This window comes from Buteo buteo, chromosome 12, assembly GCF_964188355.1.
Source record: "Buteo buteo chromosome 12, bButBut1.hap1.1, whole genome shotgun sequence".
Classification (NCBI taxonomy): domain Eukaryota; kingdom Metazoa; phylum Chordata; class Aves; order Accipitriformes; family Accipitridae; genus Buteo; species Buteo buteo.
The window spans coordinates 12,675,420-12,686,077 of NC_134182.1; the positions used below are offsets into that span (position 1 = coordinate 12,675,420).

General features: G+C 37.7%; 1 protein-coding gene across 3 annotated transcripts in view; it reads left to right on the forward strand.

Annotated features, from left to right (window-relative positions):
* Positions 1-10,368, forward strand: part of LPGAT1 (lysophosphatidylglycerol acyltransferase 1) — a 67,311-nt gene extending 56,943 nt beyond the window's left edge. For all 3 annotated transcript variants that reach the window (XM_075042726.1, XM_075042725.1, XM_075042727.1), the window contains 2 exons: positions 98-204; positions 4,487-10,368. In XM_075042726.1, coding sequence (XP_074898827.1) covers positions 98-204; positions 4,487-4,638 — 259 coding nt within the window. In that variant the 3' untranslated portion in view covers positions 4,639-10,368. The remainder of the gene's footprint in view (positions 1-97; positions 205-4,486) is intronic.
* Positions 10,369-10,658: the final 290 nt, after the last annotated feature.

Below are 10,658 nucleotides of genomic sequence, written 5' to 3' on the forward strand. Positions count from 1 at the left end.
CTCTTTGTTTTGGGGTGAGCTGGTGCAGAAGGGAAGTTTTGTTCTTCACATACAGAATGAATTTCCGAGGTTTAATTTATGTTTGTTTCTTTGGTAGGATTTTTCCAGTTAAAGATGTACCTGCAGAGCCTGAAGCTCTTACACACTGGCTATACCAACGATTCATTGAAAAGGAGGATCTCCTGACACATTTCTATGAAACAGGTAGGATGGTATCTAGCAAAGAGAATTGTGCTTTGTTAATGTCTTTTCTTACAAGGATCTCAAAATGGTTTAAGAATACGTATACATTCTTCACACAGATACAGTAGATGTGATTACTACTTTTTATGTGGCAAAAAAAGTATGATAAAAAATTATCTAGGACAGGTAAATTATACAGGTAACATTAGAACAGGGTAGTGTTTGGAAGCTGGCACATTCAAAACTGATCTAAGGAAATCCTCTTTTTTTCTGCAATAACATATAGTTCAGCTGTGAAACTTGCTGCCATGGGATTTCATTGAGTGGAATAATTAAGCAAGATGCAGAGAGGTACTGAACATTTACATGCACAGTAAAAGTATTCAGAGCTTATGTTAAGTTTGGAAGGGATAGAAAACCTTCAGGGTTTAAAATGAGCAAGTTCTTGACTGAAAGGGATTAAATAAGACTCTTATGGGAGGCAGGTTATTTTATCTGCTTAGTGTGGCTGTTTAGCATGTTCCTCTGGCACTTGTACTATTAGAGAAAAACTGATCTAAGTAGTCTGCAGGTCTAATCCAAAACCATAGTCCTCTTCTGTTTCCTGTTAAGCTAAACAAAGATGCTATGAGTGGAAGGATCTGCAAGAATTACATAGCATAAAGTCACTGGAGTCTTGATGTGTAGCCCTGTGCTGTCAGTACTGGCCTCCTTGCTGTGAGGTACTGAGGATCACTTCTATCATGATATACTTTCAGTGTTAATGGATCAGAGAAATCTAAATGAACTTAGGGCATTAATAACGTTACTGAAGGGATACTGGCAAACATGTGATTTAAAAGATCAGGTAAATACTTTGAAACTATAGCTGGAGAAGTGTTTCCTCAAGGCTCTTGTTTTCCATCCAGTTGATACTGAAGTATGTCATCAGCCCTCCAGTGGGGGTGGGAAGAGTGATGGGGGGTGTCTGTTCAGAATACAAAGCAGAGGAATTCATCATAATAAAAAAGAAAATCCAGAGGAAAAAACAGAGTTTTATTTTGATATACAGGAAAGGAAGTTTATCAAACATAGACTGAGTAGGAAGACTCCAGATGAAATAATGCAACTTGTCTCTGAAGAAAAATAATCTTTTCATTAGCAAGTATCACAGTTGTTGAGTGGGGGAAAATACTCAGTCTCTCCAATCAACCAAGTTTAATATTCCAGAGTGACTATGTTAAACAAAGACGCTACTTCTATTAGATGATTTATTGCAAAGACTGCTTTAATTTGATTTTGAGTGCTTAATTTATCAATTGTAGTGCTTAAAAAGAGTAATAGAATTCTTTAACAATGCCAAGTTGTATTTTGTTTTATGAAATACTGCTGTCACTCAGCTGCTATTGATGGCAAAAGTCAGACCCTGCTATATAAATTACATTCAAATGCATATATTGGACTTTATTAGACAAATAACTTTGTGAATCTGTTTAAAACTACAAGTGTAGTCAATAGGAGGTAAAGAATTCATGTTATTGAGACATTATTTCACAAATACCATTAAAATAAGTCATACCCAAATAATCTAACTAGACCAGAATTTCAGAGAGTATAGTGAATATAATCAGATTTATTCACTGAAATGTGCTTCCAGTATAGGATAATGGGTTATAATTTGCCAATGTAATCAGTACGAATTAATAAGACGTGTTTTAAATGTAAATGCTATGACATAGGACCTTGTTAGGCATAAATTAGCATAATTCAAAGTTACTACCATTTATGCCAGTTGAGAATGTGCTTGCATTGCTTTTGTTGGCTTACTGCAGAAGTACTGTTGTGGTTTTGGGAAACCCCCGGGAGGTCTCATGTGAGGGGAATCCCTGAAGCTGCTCAAGAGCTAGCTTTGTATTGATGTGTTACATTGTCTCAAGTTGGTGTGTTCCTAAGACTTAGAGCTGTTTTAGCATTTTGATTGATTCATTCATTCATTTATTTATTTATTTAAATACACACTGCTTAGGAATTTGTCTTAGTTCCTAAAGCTTACTTCATAAAGGTGGAGTAACATTTAATGCTACGTGAAACTTTAAAAGTTTGCATTGACAATATCATCAGTAGGAATACGTTCTTTTGGCATATTTTTGGGGGGGAAGAGGAAGAAACAAAGCCTAAACCACCTTTTTCCTTTTTGCTGTATTCCTAAGGGTTAAGAACTTTAACTGATCTGGGGAAAACCTGTAATATTAGACACCTTAAAATTAAACAAAAAAGTATCTGCCTAAAATTGAATATGAAACTATCCCATCCTTTCTTACAGGTGCATTTTACACATTTCATTTATAAAATTAAAACAGTTTACACCTAATATCTGTAGGTATAAGCAACACAAAGACTTCTATGTTCGCAGCTAGTGGAAAGCTTGTATTGGCAAGTTTGTGATTTCTCTGAAGTCTTCAGCAGGATAACCTTGAACACTGCAGTCACACAAATGAGATTACATTTAGCAGGACAAAAGCACTTGGAGACTAATTAAAAAAAAACAAACTATAAAGTAGGAGCTTATCAGTTGGAAATGAGTAATTGTATACTGAAGTCATCACGCTCCTCACTCACTCTGATCATAAGCCAGCTGGTGTGGTGTAACTAAAAAAGTGAGCAGTGTCATACAGGGCAACATGAGAGGATTTTCACCAGTGCTACGGAAATACTCTTCATTGTACCAAATCTGAAACCTGATCTGGAAATTCTGCATACAGGTCCATCATCCCTGTTCATGAAATAGGAACTGAACCAGGAAGAGGGACAGATAATAGATGCTAAGATGATTAAGGGGAAGGAGGAGTCATTTCTGTGAAGGACAACTAAAAGTGCTTGGCTTGTCTCAGCTAGGAAAATGAAGGATCATTTTCTCTGTAAGATACACGTTGGCTTGGGAGAGGGGGAAGAGACAGTTGCTGTCTGTACCAAGGAAGAAGGAGAGTTATTTAAACCAAAGGTCAGTGTTGGTACAGAAAAACAAATGGGACATGGAAGAGCAAATGTAGCGTAAAGTGGACAAACAGAAGCTTAGCAGTGAGAATTATTGGGGAATAAATGGTGTGGCGAATCTGCCCATGTGTGAAAATACATATCAGTGAGAGGAGGATGGGACTCATCAAGGGGTTTTTTTTTAAACACTTTTTTTTGTAATTTAAGAGCATTCATACAGGAAGAAAAGCTTTGTCTTAAATGCTTGATTGCAATTCCTCCAGTGATTGCAAATGCAAAGCATAGAGATAAGTTGCTGCTGGTATCTAATTGCCCAAATTGTGTGGTTTCCAAGATTAAAAATTGACACTGCTGTATCTTTACTCTTTGTATCTTTCATCTCTTGTTCTTCTATGAGTAGTTGGGACTCGATAATGCTGCAGCAAATACATCATCTTCTCTGCTATTTAGAGTTTTTATATCTACTGTTCAGGATTAACAACAACAAAACTGGTTCATACCATCTAGGTTTTCTGCATCTCAGTAAAATGTAACACAAATTATTTAATTTGCTGATGTAACTATATGCAAACAATTTGCTTATAATTATAAAGCTCTTATGTATTCAGACACATTGAATTTAGTTTTTCAAGTAAAAAAAAGTCAGAGTAGGGGGAAAATGAATTTTTTTAATTGTCAGCTGTATCTCCTGCCAGTCTTTCTCATCTAAACAGGCATTTCAGTAAAATCTTTCTGGAAAACTACGTGGCAAATTACAATGTTTACTTAATCTATATGACTGACTGGCCAATGAATGTTTAAACATGTGGAAACTGTTGTTTAAAAAACAAGCGTGTGTGTATATTTATATTTTCAAGAGGAAGCTTGAAGAACGTATATATGTGTTTCTTCTTCACAGTATACAAAATCATTACCAAGTAGCTGTAAAATTTAATATGGAATCCATTCAATTTGATCATACAGATGTTAATAAAGGTTCAAAAATAACACAGAAAACTTAGTTGGCAGTCGGATCTCCCTGCAAAGGTTGAATACAATGAGGAGAGCTGCTTTTAAGGAATGCTTTGAAGTTTATGCTTAAAGTTTATATCCAAATGAAATGAAAATTGTTATTAATAATTAAGATTAGAGGTTTTGGAGTTTTTTATTTTCTTGAAGATAACTGCTAATGCCAGAGACTCTTTTGGAAGTTTAACAGCATAATACAGAACTAACCAATGAATCGTTTGTGGGCACTGTTGCTGGGAGAAACAGTGATGGTAAAGAATCATGCATTAAGGCTATCGTTCCTGCTGCAGAAGCATTAAATGTGTTTTCTTTTCTGTTTTAGGAGCTTTTCCTCCACCACAGGGTCAAACAAAAGCTATTTCTCGGGAGATGACCCTCAGTAACCTGTGGCTAGTTGGCATACAATCACTTGCATTTTTGTCAGGCGGTATGTGGTACTGCATCCTTCAGTATTTTTATCATTGCCTATTTTAAAAGTGGAATGGGACCTGAGGACACAATGGGAATCCAGGCTCTTGCAAATGAGTATCATGTTGTATGTGCAAATGTGAATATTCAAGAGTAAAGGAAAATACTGGACAGACTCATACCTCTCTTTGGGGAAATTTTAACTCCACTGAAAGTGAAGATCAGTAACGTAGTGACCTGATGATGTATTTTAAGAATTGTCTGTATTTTTAAAAATGTATACTCTCACCCACCCTTAAGCAAATTCAGCATTTGGACAAAAGGTGCAATTGTACAACCACCGTAGAAGAATGTCTGTGACAAGAAAGCTCTGTCGCCACAAGTATTTCTTGGCATTGTAGTTAGAGCTCAGAAAATTCAGCAACTTGTCTCTTCAGTAGTCTGTACAGCATTGGTGTGGTAGAGATTCCTCATCTGCACAACTTGTACTTTATTGCAACTCATTGTGCTGGAGTCAAAGATACTCAACAGAGCTGGTGGCAGTATCTTTGCAGCTAAGCAGTCAGCAGTTGTTGTAATTAGACACGTTGATATAAAACCAAGACCCAAATAAGATCCAGTGTCAGGTGTGTCTTGTGAGGAATCAGTCCTCAAAAAAGCATTGCAGCATCATAGTGTGATTAAAAGCTATCCACATTTGATGAATCAGCCCATCCCTGCTGTGGTCTTACCATCAGCTCTCCGAATTCTATGTGCTGCCAGTATCTTGTATTATGAGGAAACTTGGAAAATATAAAGTTACGTGGTTAGTTTTCCCTTTTTGTTCAGAATGCATCTCAACGATCACTATCAATTTTCAAAATGCACTTTTAAAGGTGAAAATACAGTGAAGGAAAGACATAAAACTTAGGGAATAGGGGAAAGCTTTATTTGTCACGCATTGGAAGCCAGAGCAATTCTAGCTGTTTCTGAAGGTTTGCTGGTGCTGCTGGTGATTTTTAGCCACCTTTGTATTTTGTATACTGCAGTCCAACCAAGGTGACCTTTGAGTGGTTTATAGAGGCCTTTTTCTCCCCACTAGTTGCAACAGCGCTAAATATACTTGTGGGAGAGTTTAAATAATTCAATGCCAACCATCTTAATGTTTTGTTATGGAATAATAGAAGAAAAACTAGTTTCTTAAAAAGAAAAAATAGGTGTAATTGCTATCATAAATCTATAGGAAGATACTACTGCAAAAAAAAAGTATGGTAAATACTCCGAATAACTACATGGAGGGCAGTGTTAATTAGCTCACCACTGTGCTGAAATCTTACTCAAAGGGGAGTGAATTGAATTTAAAGGCAAACTGCAACAGAAGACACTTTCAGATGTGTGACATAGGATACTTTTGAAAGGCTGTCGATGATGCATGGTCTTACTTCTGGCAGGTCTAGTTGGCATTGTGTTCATGTGATTATACACAGATTTGAGAGAGCTGTTCCTAAAATAAAACTAGTCTCTCTAAATACAAGCAGGATAGCCAGAACTTCAGATGTTGGCATACTGCCTTTTAGAGAGTAATTTTACTGAGAACAAAGTAAGCCCTCAGTAGTTTTGGCTCTCAGTTAGCAATATTGATCCCCCTTCTCTCTCCCTCTCCTGCTACATGAATCACAGTGATTGGTGTGCAGAATACGAAACCTAGCAAGTGTTCCCTTTGGGGGAGGAGCTAAGAGCATACCAAAATATGTGGCAATGCCAATTTCCCTGACGTAATGGAAAAATACCTAGTCAAATATGCCACCTCTATCCGCCCAAAAGCAGTAGTTTTTATCCTAAGATAGCTCAGTGGGGGATGGTTGCAAAATGCTACGCCATAGTAAGCTCCCCTAGCTGTGAGGCCCCTCATTGACTTAAAAGAACCACTAGAGCTGGGAGACGAAGGACAGTGTTTGCCTCCAGCTTCATGGTTTAGGTAAGATACTGTTTCTAAATCCCATCTCTTTACAGCCAGTCACACACCTGAATTCTGGTGTGTAACGTAAAATCCATTTAGAAAGAGGTATGCCATGAAAGGGAGGCAGTCTTGGGAGTATTTTTTTTCCTGTTGCTCTTGCTGAAGTACAGCTGATGGAATGAATGTATTTAATCTGCCACTTTACAGGAAGGTGTTGGGGCAGCCTGGCGCCATTGCCATGTAAGTGGTTATGTCTGCTGCACATGGGTGTAAACGGACTCTCAAAACTGCAAAATGCAGATGGCAAGCTACTTATTTCTGTCCTCCACCAGGTAGTTTGATCAGAATTGCAGAGATGCCCATAGTACAGCTGGTTTTATTTTGAGCTAGGACAGACTGGAGTCATATAAAAAGGGAAGTTTATATAAGCAGATTGCACAGCAGTAACTCACATCAGGAGATTGTTCTTTGTAGACCCCCTGAACTCCATGTAAGAGCATATTGTTTTTTCAAATGCAGTATATTTTTTTTCCAGTGGATTGCGGTCAATAACGAGTGTTCACATGCTGCCTAAAGAAATTAGTAATGCGCAATAATGTTTCAGATAATCATTTGATTTATCTGGTCCTGTTCATTTTCAGTTTGTTCCTCTGTAGTTCTTGCTATCATGAGACATTTGTTTTCAAGCACTGATTGTTGTTTTGGTAGGGTGAGTAAATAGTATTGGGTCTTAGGCTTCTTTCCTACCTGCACTGGAAGATGTGAAGAGAGCCTGACGTTGTGTCATCTTATGGCCACGTTGCTGTAGGTGACAGTGGAATGAAACCATTGTGAAGGAACTCTGAAGTACCTTCCCAGCATGAACTTGGATGCTGCTTCGTGAAAGAGAATAAATTGGATAAAAGAAGTTTTTCCATTAAGGGAAAATATAAAATGGATATGACGTATAGGAAATTCTGTGCTAAAAATACGGTGCTGGTCAAGACTGTTTGGAGCTTAGCAGGCTAGTTTGTAAAACGTAAACTCCTGTCGGTTGCAGTTCGGTTCTACCTTCTGGCAGTTGGCTAGTGTTACAGATGTAGCGGGCATTTTGCTGCGCCATCCATGGGCTTCCTCTTCTGAAGAGTTCAAAATGCATTTGAGAGAAAATGATGTTAGTGAACCATGCAGTTGATCACAAAATGGTTAATTAATATAATTTTGAATTTATATTGGGGAAAATATAATGGAAGAATGTATAAAGGGATAAAGAATGAAAAAGTCACAGAAAAAACGCTAACTGAAAGCTGTTGCACACAGAAGTGAGAACATAGCAATTGAAGTGTATTGCGAATAAAGATGGTTCTTCGCCAGGGTTGCACGGAAAACACCTGTACGTTTCTATATTTAATTGTTCATAAACGTTGTTACAATTGAAATGGTGTAAGTCCTAATGGTTTGGCGTTACTGCTCTTCTAATCCCATTACGTGAAGAGTATCTGCCCATTCACAATGAGCGGTGTTTTCTTCAGCGCCCTTTGGTGAGTGTGCCTTCCTTCCACGTTCTCTTGTAGTCTGCGTACGGTTCTATCGAGTATTGCAACAACGCTGTCTCTTGCAGGAGGGATTTTTTTTTTAAGTTGCTCTCACCATATTTTGAAAAGCAAGATTTCAATTTACCTTGCTCACTGGAAAATTAAAGGCTTCCTTCTCCCTCCTCTGCCCCCAGCATCAAAAATCAGATGTATCTAATTGCAGTAAAAATACAATGATCACTGTGGTACTGTTCATTATTCACTTGTTTTGCAAATGATATAACTTTTTTTTGTCTGACACTGCCATAAAGTGCTGTTAACTTTTTTCACCTGTTTGTACAAGATAATACAGATACCGAACACTGTGTGTGACAGAATTCAACTGCTCCACTTTGCCTTGACGTAAAATTTTTGGGACCAAAGGTACTTAAAACTGGGATTTCCAAATCATGAGACCGGGGTTGGGTGCATTCTCTTGATAGTCAGCTGGAGATTTTGTGGTGATCTGATACAATCACACAAAATAATTATACATCTGGGGTACTGTATTGTTTGGAAATAATGGAGCCATATGAAATAAAGGGTTATTTTGCAAAATTGCATATTTGATAGTTTTTACACTTTTTTAAAAAACAGAACAATTGGAAGAGCAAAATTGAAACCGTACTCTGGTTTAAAATGTCTGCATACATTATGAACACTTCTGATCAGCTTTATTTTTTCTCTAAAAACTGTAGACTACCTGGCTGTGATACAAAAGATGTCTTTAAAAGGATTCTATGCATTTTAAAGTTAAACCTTTTATTTTATCATTGGATAATGGAGTAATTATTCACTGAACGACTGTCCTATTAAAGTGAGTTAGTTCCTTAAAATTACTCTACGATGGTGTTCATTTTGTATGATAAAAATTAGTTTTCTTGATACCAGTTATTTTCACCTCAAATTTTCTCCTTCCCTCCTGTGTTACCTGCATTTTTGTTTTGTATGATAAAATGGATGCAGAAGCCTGTAGAGACTCTCAATGATTTTTGCGAAGGGCTGGTCATGTTTGGAATTATTTTACTGAATTTATTTCATTGGATTTTTTTATCAAATCTTTCCAGCAGCCAAGATGTCTTTCAGAAATGTAGACAGATACAAGAAGAAGCATTTCTCTACAGAGATTATTAGGTGTCTTTTCCCATTATTTTTTTTTTGTGTGGCAAAAATAAAGTTGATTTTTTTCAAGATTATTTCATGTGCTTCTAATCCTTAATAGATGAGATTATATTCTTTGGGTGTATTTATTGTGCTTTTATCTAATAGATACACAGTCTCTATTGTGCTTACCATAAACACAACAAATAGCAAAATAACACTTTGGTTCACTATACAGCAGCAGTGTTAATTTGTGATAGATAACGTTGGTTATTAGAGCTCTCATCAAGGAGGAGACAGAGACAAATGTTTCTATGCCAATAGTGGTAAGGGGAGGAGTGGAGCAGTAAGGACAGGGGAAAGCAGCTTTGGCAGCCCTCTCTCGCTCCAGCACTGCTGGAAACTGTGCCGGCGCTCAGGCTGCAGTTTCTCCAGAGGTCACTGTGTAGCAATGAGTCCTCTTAAAGTTTCTGAGAGTTGAGGGCCCGCAAAGAGCAGAACCTGGGGCCCCCATCAGCCCTGGATTGCCACCATCCTAGAAAGAGGTGAATCCAACCTTCTTGCAAGCAAGGCTGTAATCACGTTGTAGATACCTATATTTTTTTAAGAGTGGTCTGTTTTTAAACAACTTCAGCTAGGCACAGCAATATCGAGTGAAACAGCGCTGTTCATTCTGTGGCCCTGGTATCTCTTGCTAACAATAGCTCTTAGCTATGTGTCACCTTTTGTGTTAACTGCTGGTGCAGAATATTGCAGCATATAACAAAGAAAAAAGGAACTCCTTGGAGCATAGTAAGACATCTTGCACAATTTCCAAAACAGCGCCATGGTTGTAGTTACGTCTACCTCTTTGTTTCCTTCCTGGATTTTGTCTTGTTTTTCTGTATGGTGTTTTGCTGTGAGGGGTGGGGGGAATTGGGGAGGGGGAGGGAGAGTGTGGGAGGGAAAGCTTGAAATCTGAATATTGAAACACTGGTGGGGGATCCAGTGCTTACCAGCTGGTTGTCATACTGAAAAAGCCATTGTTTTTAATTCCTGCCTAGTATGAAATGTTTGTTTTAAAAAATCCTTCCTGCTGGAAAGAAAAATGTATTTTTAAAAAGAAAAAACATCCCTCTTTTGGCTATGAGAATGTCAGCTGTATGAGTTGTGACCATATCATGACATGCTGATCAGATATAAATAAATTTTTATCTCTCAGGACTCTATCTTGTATTTTTACTCTTCTGGTAACTGTTGCAGGTTTTCTGAAAGGATGCTCTGCATCTTTAAATATCACTAATTTCAGCTGAGGCAGTAAATAAAAAAGGTATGTGGATGTCATGTGTGCTCACTCCAGTTTACAGAGAAACATCTCTTCTTGATTAAAAAAAAAAATATATCAGCCTGTGAAATGTACTGAAAGGCTTGCTGCAGGTTAGCTCAAGGCACAGGGGAATTGCTGCAGTGAGATTCCAGTGCCGGGTGTTTCTCTCCCTCCTCCCCCTGCTTCT